This window comes from Oncorhynchus masou, chromosome 31 (genome assembly GCF_036934945.1).
Source record: "Oncorhynchus masou masou isolate Uvic2021 chromosome 31, UVic_Omas_1.1, whole genome shotgun sequence".
NCBI lineage: Eukaryota > Metazoa > Chordata > Actinopteri > Salmoniformes > Salmonidae > Oncorhynchus > Oncorhynchus masou.
In genome coordinates, this window is record NC_088242.1 from 69,197,886 (window position 1) to 69,213,883 (window position 15,998).

The following is a 15,998-nucleotide window of genomic DNA, read 5'->3' on the forward strand; positions in this document are numbered from 1 at the left end:
GCAAGGCCATAACAGTAGCGAGGCTGTAACAGTAGGGAGGCTATAACAGTAGGGAGGCTATAACAGTAGGGAGGCTATATACAGAAGCAAGGCTATAACAGTAGGGAGGCTATATACAGAAGCAAGGCCATAACAGTAGGGAGGCTGTAACAGTAGGGAGGCTGTAACAGTAGGGAGGCTATAACAGTAGGGAGGCTATATACAGAAGCAAGGCCATAACAGTAGGGAGGCTATATACAGAAGCAAGGCCATAACAGTAGGGAGGCTGTAACAGTAGGGAGGCTATATACAGAAGCAAGGCCATAACAGTAGGGAGGCTATAACAGTAGGGAGGCTATATACAGAAGCAAGGCCATAACAGTAGGGAGGCTATATACAGAAGCAAGGCCATAACAGTAGGGAGGCTGTAACAGTAGGGAGGCTATATACAGAAGCAAGGCCATAACAGTAGGGAGGCTATAACAGTAGGGAGGCTGTATACAGAAGCAAGGCCATAACAGTAGGGAGGCTATATACAGAAGCAATGCCATAACAGTAGGGAGGCTATAGCAGTAGGGAGGCTGTAACAGTAGGGAGGCTATATACAGAAGCAAGGCCATAACAGTAGGGAGGCTATATACAGAAGCAATGCCATAACAGTAGGGAGGCTATAGCAGTAGGGAGGCTGTAACAGTAGGGAGGCTATATACAGAAGCAAGGCCATAACAGTAGGGAGGCTATATACAGAAAAAAGGCCATAACAGTAGGGAGGCTATATACAGAAGCAAGGCCATAACAGTAGGGAGGCTATAGCAGTAGGGAGGCTGTAACAGTAGGGAGGCTATATACAGAAGCAAGGCCATAACAGTAGGGAGGCTATATACAGAAGCAAGGCCATAACAGTAGGGAGGCTATATACAGAAGCAAGGCCATAACAGTAGGGAGGCTATAACAGTAGGGAGGCTGTATACAGAAGCAAAGCCATAACAGTAGGGAGGCTATATACAGAAGCAAGGCTATAACAGTAGCGAGGCTACATACACACACCGGTTAGTCAGGCTGATTGAGGTAGTATGTACATGTACATGTGGTTAAAGTGACTATGAATATATGATGAACAGAGAGTAGCAGTAGCGTAAAAGAGGGGTTGGTGGGTGGTGGGTGGTGGAACACAATGTTGATAAGCTGGTTAGCCAATGTGCTGGAGCACTGGTTGGTCGGGCCAATTGAGGTAGTATGTACATATGTAAAAGTGACTATGCATATATGGTTAAAGTGACTATGCATATATGATGAACAGAGAGTAGCAGCAGCGTAAAAGAGGGGTTGGGGGAGGCACACAATGCAAATAGTCCGGGTAGCCAATTGATTACCTGTTCAGGAGTCTTATGGCTTGGGGGTAAAAACTATTGAGAAGCCTTTTGTCCTAGACTAGGCACTCCGGTACCACTTGCCATGTGGTAGTAGAGAGAACACTCTATGACTGGGGTGGCTGGGGTATTTGACCATGTTTAGGGCCTTCCTCTGACACCGCCTGGTGTAGAGGTCTTGCATGGCAGGCAGCTTAGCCCCAGTGATGTACTGGGCCGTACGCACTACCCTCTGTAGTGCCTTGTGGTCGGAGGGCGAGCAATTGCCGTACCATGCAGTGATGCAACCAGTCAGGATGCTCTTGATGTTGCAGCTGTAGAACCTTTTGAGGATCCCAGGACCCATGCCAAATCTTTTTAGTTTCCAGAGGTGGAATAGGCTTTGTCGTGCCCTCTTCACAATTGTCTTGGTGTGTTTGGACCATTGTAGTTTGTTGGTGATGTGGACACCAAAGAACTTGAAGCTCTCAACCTGCTCCACTCAACCTGCTCTCTGTAGTCATTTAGGAAGGTTGCTTTTGTGTTCTTGGGCACAGGGACTATGGTGGTCTGCTTGAAACATGTTGGTATTACAGACTCAATCAGGGAAATGTTGAAAATGTCAGTGACAACCAACTGGCATGTGCTGCCAGTTGGTCAGCACATGCCGGAGCACACATCTTGGTAATCCGTCTGGCCCCGCAGCCTTGTGTATGTTGACCTGTTTGGGGTATGTAGGTACAGTCACTGTGGGGACGACGTCCTCAATGCACTTATTGATAAAGCCAATGACTGATGTAGTGTACTCCTCAATGCCATCGGAAGAATCACGGAACATGTTCCAGTCTGTGATAGCAAAACAGTCTTAAAACCTGTTACGGCTAGACGTTCCGCTAGCGGAACCCCTCGACAACATCCGATGAAATGACAGAGCGCCAAATGCAAATTAAATTACTATAAATATTCAACTTTCATGAAATCACACATGCAATACACCAAATTAAAGCTGCACTTGTTGTTAATCCAGCCAACTTGTCAGATTTCAAATAGGCTTTAACGGCGAAAACAAACCATGCTATTATCTGAGGATAGCACCCCATCAAACAAACACAGACAATCATATTTCGACACGAAACTCAGAAATAAAGATATAATTCAAGCCTTACCTTTGAGCTTCTTCTGTTGGCACTCCAATATGTCCCATAAACATCACAAATGGTCCTTTTGTTCGATTAATTCCGTCGTTATTCCGTCGCGAGTTCCAACTCACGCAACATGACTACAAAATTGTCAGGATTTGGCCAGGGTTGTTCCAGTTGTTTGTCAGTAGATGTCCCCATTGTGCTTTTTGTCCCTGTGTTTTTCCCTTGATCCCCATTATTGTTTGCACCTGTGTCTCGTTTTCCCCTGATTGTATTTAAACCCTTTGTTTCCCTCAGTTCTGTGCTCTGTGTTTGTATGTTAGCACCCTGCCCTAGTGTTCTGTGTGCTCTTGTCGATTCCGGGTAACGTTCTTGTGGTATTCTGTTTTTTGTTTTTGTTTAGTTTTGGTGAGTTTCTTTTTAGGTCTTTTTGTGTTTTACCTTCCACCTTTTGGATTTGCCATTTTTTATTTTAGGATTTTTTCTTTATTAAATACACCGTCTTAAGTACTGCTGTGTCTGCCTCATCTTCTGGGTTCTGCTGTCTATTCGTGGCTTAGTTGGTTAAGTGACTGTTTCTCACTCTGGAGACCCAGGTTCGAAACCGGGTCCTGACAGAAACACAGAGCCAAAAATGAACCCAGAGGCAGCCAGTTCCCAGGACCTTTTTGCCACGCTGTCCCACCACCAGGAGACTGTCCAACGCCACGAAGCCGCCCTGGTTCAGCAAGAGGCCTTAATGGCTAGACATTCTCATCTTCTGTCGGAGATGCTGACTTCCATTAAGCAAATATCTGATCGACTTACCCCGGCAACAGTTCCCGTCCCAGTACCTCAAGTTCACGTACCCATGGCAGTTAACCCCCTGGCTGAACCTCGTCTTCCACCTCCCCAACGGTTCTCAGGTGATCCAAGTGCTTGTAAAGGGTTTCTCACTCAATGTTCTCTCTCCTTTGAGCTGCAACCCTCGTCGTTTCCCACCGACCGGTCTAAGATCGCATATCATCACCCTGCTGTCGGAAAAAGCCCTGGCCTGGGCTACTGCTGTGTGGGATGCCCATAGTTCCTGCTGTGCCAGCTACTCTGCCTTTGCTGAGGAATTCAAACGAGTGTTTCAAGGCCCAAGCAGTGGTTCTGACTCAGCCAAACAGCTCCTGACTCTCCATCAAGGTTGGCGCAGCGTGACGGACTATGCCATCCAGTTCCGCACGGTGGCAGCAGCGAGTGGCTGGAACAACGAGGCGCTCACGGTGTGCTTTCTGAAAGGCCTTTCCGACACTATCCAAGATGAACTGGCCACTCGGGAACCACCGGACAATCTCGAGTCCCTGATCAAGTTGGCCTCACGCATTGACCAGCGTCTGAGAGAGAGAACTCAACCGTAGACCTCTAGCCCCTATCAGTCCCAGCTCCGAGTCCCCACCTTTATCATCACTGGCTCCACCGGAACCCATGCAGATTGGACGCATCTCCCAGGCTGAGAGAGACCGCCGGATGAGGGAGCGACGCTGTCTATATTGCGGCAAACCGGGCCATTTCCGTTCCACGTGTCCCGGGCTCCAGGGAAACGCTCTGTCCCGTACAGACCGGGGGAACTGTAAGTCCGGGAAACATAACCTCCTCCCATCCGTCCAACTCCCGTCTGCTCATTCCAGTCACCCTTTCCTGGGACAACCACAAGCTTCACCTTCAAGCCTTGGTAGACTCTGGAGCCGCAGGTAACTTCATGGATGGTGTCTGGGCGAAGGAGAATGGCGTTCCCTCTGAACCTCTAAGTGACCCCATGAGGGTTACTACATTGGATGGAAGCCCTTTGGGATCTGGACTTGTCACTCATGTCACTACCTCCTTGAGACTTTCAGTTTCACAACACCAGGAATTGATGAACTTTCATTTGATCTCCTGTTCCAGTTCCCTCTCGTCCTTGGATACCCCTGGCTTCACAGCCATAACCCTCACATCGACTGGTCTGTGGGCACTATCAAGCAGTGGGGTCCTACGTGCCAAGCTACTTGTATTTTCCAGAATTCCCCGAGTTCTACTCCCGAGTCTTTAGAATCCATCGACCTGACCCGAGTTCCCGAGTGTTACCATGACCTCAAACTGGTGTTTAGCAAACAGAGGGCCACCATGCTACCACCCCATAGATCTTACGATTGCCCCATCGACCTGTTTCCGGGCACTTGCCCCCAGGGGTCGGATCTTTTCCCTATCTCCACCCGAACGAGCTGCTATGGATACCTACATCAAGGATTCTCTGGAAGCAGGCCTCATGCGTCCATCCACCTCCCCGGCGGGAGCAGGGTTTTTCTTTGTGGCCAAGAAAGACGGTGGGTTACGTCCTTGCATCGACTACCGGGGACTCAATGACATAACCGTCCGTAACCGTTACCCGCTACCCCTTATGGCCACAGCCTTCGAGCTGCTCCAGGAAGCAGTTGTTTTCACTAAGCTTGACCTGCGGAACGCATACCATCTTGTGCGGATCAGACCTGGTGACGAGTGGAAGACCGCTTTCAACACGCCTACTGGTCACTATGAATACTTGGTGATGCCCTTCGGCCTGACCAACGCCCCAGCGGTGTTCCAAGCGCTCATAAACGATGTGCTTAGGGATATGCTTAACATATTTGTGTTCGTTTACTTGGATGACATCCTCATCTTTTCGAGCTCCCTTCAAGAACACACTAAGCATGTCAGACAAGTACTCAAACGCCTCCTGGACAGCCATCTGTACGTTAAGCCGGAAAAATGTGAATTCCATTCATCCGAGTACAATTCCTGGGATTTGTAGTGGAACCCGGTCGAATCCAAATGGACCCTAGGAAGGTAGGGGCGGTAGCGGATTGGCCCACCCCCAAATCCGTTAAGGATGTTCAGCGTTTCCTGGGCTTCACAAACTTTTACCGCAAGTTCATCAAGAACTTCAGTTTGGTGGCAGCTCCTCTCTCAGCTTTAACCAAAGGTGGCAATGCAAGGTTTTTTTGGGGAAGAGAAGCTGAGACGGCCTTCCAAGGACTCAAGCAGCGCATCCTCTCTGCTCCCATCCTGATACTACCGACTACGGATGAACCATTTGTGGTGGAGGTAGACGCATCAGAGGTTGGTGTTGGAGCTGTCCTGTCTCAGAGGGGTGAAGACAAGAAGCTTCATCCGTGCGCTTTCTTCTCACACCGGCTTACCCCGACTGAGAGGAACTACGATGTGGGGATCGTGAACTCCTAGCGGTTAAGATGGCATTGAAGGAATGGAGACACTGGCTCGAGGGGGGCTTCTCACCCGTTTCAAGTGCTTACGGACCACAAAAATCTGGAGTATATCCAGCAGGCGAAGCGATTGAACTCTAGACAAGCTAGATGGTCTCTTTTCTTCAATCGATTCCAGTTTATCCTCACCTATCGACCCGGGTCGAAGAATCTCAAACCGAATGCCCTGTCCCGAGTCTACGCTCCTGCCATTCGAGATGACACGGACATGCCTGTCCTTCCTGCTGCTAAGATTGTGGCTCCGATCTCGTGGCAAGTTGAGGATACCGTGAGACGTGCTCAAGCTAGCGAACCGGACCCTAAAGGAGGCCCTGCCAATCGGTTGTTTGTCCCCAAGGCAGTGAGGACTCAGGTCCTTCTGTGGGGGCACTCCTCTCGCCTCACCTGTCATCCGGGCGTAGGTCGCACCTTGGAGTTCATCCAGCGTAAGTTCTGGTGGCCTACCATAAGAGAAGCGTTGCCACTTTGTCAATGCCTGCCCCGTGTGCTGCCAGGGCAAATCTTCTCACCTCCGCCCTCAAGGACTCCTTCACCCTTTACCTGTTCCCCACAGACCCTGGTCCCATATCTCATTGGACTTTATTACTGGACTTCCTCCATCCCATGGCAATACTACTATCCTAGTCATAATCGACAGGTTTTCAAAGGCGGCCAGGTTCGTCCCTCTGACTAAGTTACCTTCTGCCAAGGAAACGGCTGAGTTGGTAATTAATCATGTGTTCCGAGTCTTCGGCATTCCTCAAGATGTGGTTTCTGACAGAGGTCCCCAGTTCGCCTCAAGGTTTTGGAAGGCCTTCTGCCAACTCATGGGGGCTTCTGCCAGTCTATCTTCAGGGTACCATCCGGAGTCCAACGGCCAAACAGAGAGGATGAATCAAGAGCTGGAAACCACCCTCCGATGTATGACTCGTGACAACCCGTCCACATGGTCATCCTTTATTGTTTGGGCCGAATACGCGCACAACACCTTGCGCTCCTCCTCCACTGGTATGTCCCCGCACGAGTGTCAGTTTGGCTATGCTCCTCCATTGTTCCCGGACCAGGAGGCAGAAGTCAGAGTGCCTTCAGCCTTGAGGTTCGTCAGACGCTGTCGGCTTATGTGGAGGAAGACCCGTCTTAATCTGATGCGTTCCTCACAGAGGTATCAACAACAAGCCAACAGACGTCGCCGTCCCGGGCCTACCCTGCGCCCCGGCCAGAGAGTCTGGCTCTCCACAAGAGACTTACCTCTACGGGTGGAGTCTCGCAAGCTGTCCCAAAAATACATCGGTCCCTTCAAGGTTGCCAGGAGAGTTAACCCAGTTTCTTATCGCCTACACTTACCCAGATCCCTTAAGATTAATCCCACATTTCATGTGTCTTTATTAAAACCTGTTGTTTTTTCTCCCTTGTCCCGGCAGACAGACCTCCCCTCCGCCTCGTGTCATTGGAGGCCATCTATACCGTCCACCGGATACTGGATTCCCGCCGGGTGCAGCGGTCCTGGCAGTATCTGGTGGACTGGGAAGGCTACGGTCCTGAGGAGCGCTCCTGGGTTCCTGCCAAAGACATCCTGGACCCTGACCTCATTCGTCAGTTCAGGGTCCTCCACCCTGAGAGCTGGTAGGAACGTCAGGAGCCGTTCCTAGGGGGATTCTGTCAGGATTTGGCCAGGGTTGTTCCAGTTGTTTATCAGTAGATGTCCCCATTGTGCTTTTTGTCCCTGTGTTTTTCCCTTGATCCCCATTATTGTTTGCACCTGTGTCTCGTTTTCCCCTGATTGTATTTAAACCCTTTGTTTCCCTCAGTTCTGTGCTCTGTGTTTGTATGTTAGCACCCTGCCCTAGTGTTCTGTGTGCTCTTGTCGATTCCGGGTAACGTTCTTGTGGTATTCTGTTTTTTGTTTTTGTTTAGTTTTGGTGAGTTTCTTTTTAGGTCTTTTTGTGTTTTACCTTCCACCTTTTGGATTTGCCATTTTTTATTTTAGGATTTTTTCTTTATTAAATACACCGTCTTAAGTACTGCTGTGTCTGCCTCATCTTCTGGGTTCTGCTGTCTATTCGTGGCTCAGTTGGTTAAGTGACTGTTTCTCACTCCGGAGACCCAGGTTCGAAACCGGGTCCTGACACAAAATATCTCATAAATTACCTGTAATCTTTGTCCAAATATTTTAAACAACTTTCCTAATAAAACTATAGGTATTTTTTTGAAAATAAAGGAAAAACATCAACCAATTTCTAAAGACTGTTGACATCCAGTGGAAGTGATAGGAACTGCAAGCAAGTGCCTTAGAAATCTAGATCCCTATAGAAAACCCATTGAAAGATAGTGACCTCAAAATGTGTTTTTTTTTCCTGGATAGTTTGTCCTCGGGCTTTGTTATACTCACAGACATCATTCAAACCGTTTTAGAAACTTCAGAGTTTTCTATCCAAATCTACTCATAATATGCATACCCTAGCTTCTGAGCCTGAGTAGCAGGCAGTTTACTTTGGGCACGCTTTCCATCCGGACGTGAAAATACTGCCCCCTAGCCCGAAGAGGTTTTAACAGTCTCTTGGCGTACCATCAACCAGCGTCATGAGGAATGCTTTTCGAACAGTCCTGAAGGAGTTTCCACATATGCTGAGCACTTGTTGGCTGCTTTTCCTTTCAGTCTGTGGTCCAACTCATCCCAAACCATCTCAATTGGGTTGAGGTCAGGTGATTGTGGAGGCCAGGTCATCTGATGTAGCATTCCATCACTCTCCTTCTTGGTCAAATAGCCCTTACACAGCATGGAGATGTGTTGGATCATTGTCCTGTTGAAAAACAAATAATAGTCCCACTAAGCGCAAACAAGATGGGATGGCATACCGCTGTGGTAGCCATGCTGGTTAAGTGAGACCTGAATTCTAAATAAATCTTGACAGTGTCACCAGCAAAACAACCCCACACCATCACACCTCCTCCATACATGCGAAGATCATCCGTTCACCTACTCAGTGTCTCACAAAGACACTGCGGTTGGAACCGAAAATCTCAAGTTTGGACTCATCAGACAGATTTCCACAGGACTAATATCCATTGCTCGTGTTTCTTGGCTCAAGCAAGTCTCTTCTTCTTATTGGTGTCCTTTAGTAGTCGTTTCTTTGCAGCAACTCAACCATGAATTCTGCCTGATTCACACAGTCTCACACAGTCTCCTCTGAATAGTTGATAATGAGATGTGTCTGTTACTTAAACTCCGTGAAGCATTTATTTGGGCTGCAAGAACTTATCCTCTGCAGCAGAGGTAACTCTGGGTCTTCCTTTCCTGTGGCAGTCCTCATGAAAGACAGTTTCATCATAGCGCTTGATGGTTTTTGCGACTGCACTTGAAGAAACTTTCAAAGTTCTTGAAATGTTCCACATTGACTGACCTTCATGTCTTAAAGTAATGATGGACTGTCATTTCTCTTTGCCTATTTGAGCTGTTCTTGCCATAATATGGACTTGGTCTTTTACCAAATAGGGCTGTCTTCTGTGTACGACACCTACCTTGTCACAGCACAACTGATTGGCTCAAACGTATTAAGAAGGAACGACATTCCACAAATGAACTTTTAACAAGGCACACCTGTTAATTGAAATGCATTCCACCTCATGAAGCTGGTTGAGAGAATGCAAAGAGTGTGCAAAGCTGTCATCAAGGCAAAGGGTGGCTACTTTGAAGAATCTTAAATCTAAAATATATTTTGATTTGTTTAACACGTTTTTGGTTCCTACATGATTCCATATGTGTTATTTCATAATTCACTATAATTCTACAATGTAGAAAATAGTAAAAGTAAAGAAAATAAAGAATGAGTAGGTGTGTCCAAACTTTTGACTGGTACTGTATATGTTAGAGAAACACAAACAACTAAAAATTCTGTCAAAATTAGGATACACTGAGATACTTACTCTAGCTACATAATCATTTTCACAATCTGTATAAGCTCAATACTATTATAAACTGTAGGGGATTTTAGGGAGATGGCATATGCAGAGCGAGAAAGTGTGTGTGTCTATTTGTCCTTCAAACTCCTCTCTCAGAAAAGTCCAGGCTGTTCCATGTCGCAAGTGTCACCGCCAGGGTGTGACGTCACAGCGTCTGAAGTGAGTATGACAGCAAGAGGGAGTAGATGAACACTATCTCATCGTCAGAAACATCCCTAACTGCAGTGGATTACGCTATAGAACTATAAAGAACCAGGCTTTCCTTCAGGTTTAACCCAGGAGGGCTGGATGCAGAGACACATCCTACATGTGACAGTAAGTCCCTGAAATATATCAGTAGTAGAAAGCTACTGTCCTACACATTGTTCAGGAGGTCTGGTAAATACAGTGGTGTGTTCTGAAGTCTCTTCTACTTTGTTATATTCTGCCCGTAGCCTGTACTAATCTATGTGCTTCAGAAAGGAGGGTTTTACAGTAATATAATGAATGGAAGCAGAACGAGGGGGGGGGGGCTAAATACTGTGTGTGTGTGTGTGTGTGTGTGTGTGTGTGTGTGCGTGTGTTTCAGTGTGTGTCTGCGTGTGTGTGTGTGTACAGGACTCTGAACAGCTTCTACCCCGAAGTCATAAGAATGCTAAATGGTTAGTTAAATAGTTAACAAAATAGCTTCCTGGACTATCTGCATTGACCCTTTTTTGACTCATCACATATGCTGCTGCTTCTGTTGATTATCATTCACTTTACTCCAAGTTATATGTACATAGTGTAGCTACCTCAATTACCTAGTACCCCTGCGCATTGTATTATTTTTGTATTTTCTTTCTCGCTACATTGTTGGGAAGGGCCGTAAGTAAGCAGTTCACTGTTAGTCTACACTTGTTGTTAACGAAGCATGTGGCAAATGCAATTTGATTTGGTGTGTGTGTCAGTGTGCGTGTGAACATGTAGGTTTGTCAGAGAGAGAAATAGAGACAGAGAGAGAGGGACAGAAAAAGAGAGAGAGAGGGAGAGAGAGAGAGAGGGAGAGAGAGAGATACAGGGAGAGAGTGTGAATGACTGTGTGTGTGCTAAATACAGCATAATGGCTAGTCTTTGTGGCAGTGCAAAGAGACAGAGCTTTTTCTCTGGCTATCTAATGTCTCAGAGAATGAGACATGACAGACGCACACGCAAACACAAACATACTGTACACACACAAACACCCTCTTATCTCTCTATGGTGCACAGAGAGCTTGGCAAAGATATTCACAGTGAGCTGACAGTGGCCTGAAATGATTAATAAAATAATAGATTTCTGCTTAAACCAGTAGCTAATCTGCTGAAATCTGACATTGAGAAGTCTATCTCGTCGAGAGCACATGTGAAATAATCAATATACCTCATCCAGCTTATCTCAGACAAATTGAAATGCGTACAACATGAGCTTATGAGTTATGATACTGCTGTATAAGATTGTTAATCATTGTTTTTTTTCCAAATGTCACTTTCATTTACTTTCCACACAGATTAAAATCCCACTATAATGAGGATTCCATCGGCTATAGCCCACAGTATTTTCTCAACCTTAAATCAGACTGTCCCTGTATGAACAGAGATGACTAATCTCCTGTTCTCTCCTCCTTCCCTTTGCTCCATTTATACCTTACACAAGTACATGTTCACAAACACTTACCTTCCACCACTTTCCCTGTCTGTTCGGCCACTCCTCCGGGTGTAACCTTAGCGATGTAGGCTCCTATCTCACCATGACAACCAGGAATCTCCTTTCCTCCCACCACACGGATCCCCAGGCCATTCCCTGCAGGGAACGCACACAACCGTTCAAAAGTTTGGGGTCACTTAGAAATGTCCTTGTTTTTGAAAGAAAAGCAATTTTTTTGTCTATTAAAATAACATCAAATTGATCAGAAGTACAGTGTAAACTTTGTTAAAGGTGTAAATTAATATTGTAGCTGGAAACAGCAGATATTTAATGGAATATCTACATAGGTGTACAGAGGCCCATTATCAGCAACCATCACTCCTGTGTTCCAATGGCATGTTGTGTTAGCTAATCCAAGTTTATCATTTAAAAAGGCTAATTGATCATCAAAAAATACTTTTGCAATTATGTTAGCACAACTCAAAACTGTTGTGCTGATTAAAGAAGCAGTACTGCTGGCCTTCTTTAGACTAGTTGAGTATCTGGAGCATCAGCATTTGTGGGTTTGATTACAGGCTCAAAATAACCAGATACAAAGACCTTTCTTCTGAAACTCGTCAGTCTATTCTTGTTCTGAGAAATGAAGGCTATACCATGTGAGAAATTGCCAAGAAACTGAAGATCTGGTACAACGCTTTTTCTTTGCAACTCTGCCAAGAAGGCCAGCATCCCGGAGTCGCCTCTTCACTGTTGACGTTGAGACTGGTGTTTTGTGGGTACTATTTAATGAAGCTGCCAGTTGAGGACTTGTAAGGTGTCTGTTTCTCAAACTAGACACTCTAATGTACTTGTCCTCTTGTTCAGTTGTTCACTGGGCCTCCCACTCCTCTTTCAAATCTGGTTAGAGCCAGTTTGCACTGTTCTGTGAAGGGAGTAGTACACAGCATTGTACGAGATCTTCAGTTTCTTGGCAATTTCTCGCATGGAATAGCCTTCATTCCTCAGAACAAGAATAGACTGACGAGTTTCAGAAGAAAGTACTCAGATTTATTGCTTCTTTAATCAGACAACAGTTTTCAGCTGTGCTAACATAATTGCAAAAGGGTTTTCTAACAATCAATTAGCCTTTTAAACGAATAAACTTGGATTAGCTAACACAACGTGCCATTGGAACATAGGAGTGATGGTTGCTGATAATGGGCCTCTGTATCACTATGTAGATATTTCATTAAAAATCAGCCGTCTCCAGCTACAATAGTCATTTACAACATTAACAATGTCTACGCTGTATATCTGATAAATTTGATGTTATTTTAATGGACAGAAAATGTGCTTTTCTTTCAAAGTCAATGGCATTTCTAAGTGGCACCCAAACCTTTGAAAGGTAGTGTATATCAACGGACAATATACAGTATAACAATATATCAATAGCTATATTGGAAATCCATGAGATGATCCTATTATTATCATTAATGAGCAGATATCTACATATTAGAGAATGTTTACTGTGTTCTGCTCTACCTGAGACACTGGTGTCCTTGGGGTCCCTCTGTAGTTTGAGCCGGGTGTGAGGGAACACATAGGGAATCAGCTTAATCTGGGGGAGGCACACAGTGCATGGAGTGTTTGTAAAACAAAATGCCAAGGCAGCAGCTACTCTTCCTGGGGTCCAAACACATTAAGGCACTTACATTACATGTGAAGCAAAAGATAAAATGGTACATCAAATAACATTATTACACTGCTTTATGTCCACAATACAACATGTATAATTCCACTGTACAACAATATTACAATGTATGTGTGTGTAGAGTGTGTATGCTAGTGCTTGTGTGCGGGTGTGTGTCTGTACCTGTGTGTTTGTCTCTTCACAGCCCCTGTTGTTCCATAAGGTGTATTTTTACTTGTTTTTTAAATCTGATTCTACTTGATTCAGTTACCTGATGTGGAATAGAGTTCCATGTAGTCATGGCTCTATGTAGTACTTTGCGCCTCCCATAGTCTGTTCTGGACTTGGAGATTATGAAGAGATCTCTGGTGGCATGTCTTGTGCGTTATGCATAAGTGTCTGAGCTGTGTGCTAGTAGTTTAAACAAACAGCTCAGTACATTCAGTTTATCAACACTTCTTACAAAAACAAGTAGTGATGAAGTCAATCTCTCCTCCACTTTGAGCCAGGAGGGATGGACATGCACATCATTGACATACATACCCCGTGTACTTTTAAGGGCCAGCTGTGTTGCCCTGTTCAGAGCCAATTGTCCCTCTATGTGGCACCTGACCACATAACTGAACAGTAGGTGCAACAAAACTAGGGCCTGCCTTCTTAAAAAGGACCTGCCTTGTTAAGAAGGGAGAGCAGCACTTTATTATGGACAGAGTTCTCCCCATCTTAGCCACTGTTATATCAGTATGTTTTGACCATGACAGTTCACAATCCAGGGTTACTCCAAGCAGTTTAATCACTTCAACTTATTATTCAATAGTTTAGTGGATGATTTGTCCCAAATACAATGCTTTTCGTTTTTTTAATTATTTCGGACTAACTTATTCCTTGCCATCCATTCTGAAACTAACTGCAACTCTTTGTTAAGTGTTGCAGTCATTTCAGTCGCTGTAATAGCTGACATGTATAGCATTGAGACACACATGGACACACTGGTTTTACTCAAAGCGAGTGGCATTGATTCTACCTGGATTATGTTGGAGAGGTTTCCATTAAAGAACCCCATCTGTGTTCTGTTAGACAGGTAACTGTTTATCCACAATATAGCAGGGGGTGTGAAGCCATAACACATACATTTTTTCTAATAGCAGAATATGAACAATAATGTCAAAAGCCACACTGAAGTCTAACAAAACAGCCCGCACAATATTTTTAGCATCATATTCTCTCAGCCAATCATCAGTCATTTGTGTAAGTGCTGTGGATGTTGAATGTCCTTCCCTATAAGCATGCTGAAAGTCTGTTGTCAATTCATTTACTGTAAAATTACATTATACCTGGTCAAACACAATTTTATTCAAATTTCCACAATAATAACAAACTTGTATGCCATCTGTAAGTATGAAATACATTGTTAAATTACGACCCTAGTTGGTTTAGCCACAGAAAAAGCCAGGAACCTTTCCGCTAGCCATGATTACTGAAATAATGACTCAAAGCCAGTGGCATGTCGTTAGTAAAAATTGAAAAAAGTAATGGGCCTAAACAGCTGCCCTGGGCAATTCCTGATTCTACCTGGATTATGTTGGAGGGACTTCCATTAAAGAACCTCATCTGTGTTCTGTTAGACAGGTAACTCTTTATCCACAATATTGCAGGGGGTGTAAAGCCATAACACATACATTATTCCAACAGCAGAATATGAACAATAATGTCAAAAGCCACACTGAAGTCTAACAAAACAGCCCCCACAATATCTTTAGCATAATTTTCTCTCAGCCAATCATCAGTCATTTGTGTAAGTGCTGTGGTTGTTGAATGCCCTTCCCTGTAAGCGTGCTGAAAGTCTGTTGTCAATTAATTTACTGTAAAACAACATTGTATCTGGTCAAACACAATTCTTTTCAAAACGTTTACCAAGGTTTGGTAACAGGCTGATTGGTCGGCTGTTTGTGACCAGTTTCAGGAAACAAGGCGTATGTCGCAAGTCACGACTTCACAGGAGAGGCATTTCAACGGTTTTTTATTTTTTTTATTAAAATCTGTTATTTGGCAGAAATGCCTTCTGGAACATTTGAACTTTCATGTTCCTTTATAAAAAAAACTTGTATGCCATCTGTAAATAAGAAATACATTGTTAAATTATGAGCCTAGTTGGTTTAGCCACAGAAAAAGACAGGAACCTTTCTGCTAGCCATGATCGACTGAAATAATGAATGGGCTGGACATGCCGAGAGATGCGTTTTGGAGTGGTCTGCCCTGTAGCATCTTCTGTCTATAAAATTAGCTGCTCATTATGTGTAGATAATCCTTTCTAATGCAGTTTTTTCAAAATATATAATGTTAGCCATGGAGAACTGCAAATGTGTTGCTACTGCTCTCAACCAGAGTGACTTGACACAAGATTATTGAGGTTATTTTTCTTATCTAAACTTGAGGGGTGAATTGATGTTATGCAAGGTTGTAATGTCTTCTCAAGTTTTTAGTTTTTTCCTGTTTTACAGCTTCGATGCTCTGGAGTCTGGTGCTTTTGTCGCCAAGGAGCGTTCGGACTCAGTCGGGACCAGGTTTTAGCTGCTGCGCAAAGCTGACATCTTTCCTCCCATAGATGTCTGCCTGTACCAGCAGCACCTGGACTGGACACAGCTAGACAAACTTATATTTTTTAAAAGATCAGGGAGTTTTGCAAGGAAGAGGGTATGGACATCACATGCCCTGCACCAAAGTTAAGGGCAGAACAGAAACAGGCTACCTGAATATAGATTCCCTTGTTAATGCGTGGTTCGGACGGACCAATTAATCACTGGGGGCGAGATCCCAGCCATCAGCACTATCTTCAGTGCCTTTTGTCACATGACTCTCTCCTAACACATATGTTGATGCTACTTTTTTTATCCTGCTGTTCAGCCACATTACCCCTGATTGATGGCATATACCTACCTCATCTTTCACTGATATCCTTATTGATATTGTTCTTGAACATAATGTATATTGTTTTGTTCTTTCTCTACTGGC

The 15,998-nt window shown here is 44.8% G+C and overlaps 1 protein-coding gene across 1 annotated transcript in view; it reads right to left on the bottom strand.

The window, feature by feature from the left end:
- The window catches only part of LOC135524998 (protein piccolo-like), a 115,296-nt gene that overhangs the window by 29,258 nt on the left and 70,040 nt on the right, over nucleotides 1–15,998 (bottom strand). Inside the window, 2 exon segments of the mRNA XM_064952792.1 lie at nucleotides 11,348–11,473; nucleotides 12,839–12,914. Coding sequence (XP_064808864.1) covers nucleotides 11,348–11,473; nucleotides 12,839–12,914 — 202 coding nt within the window.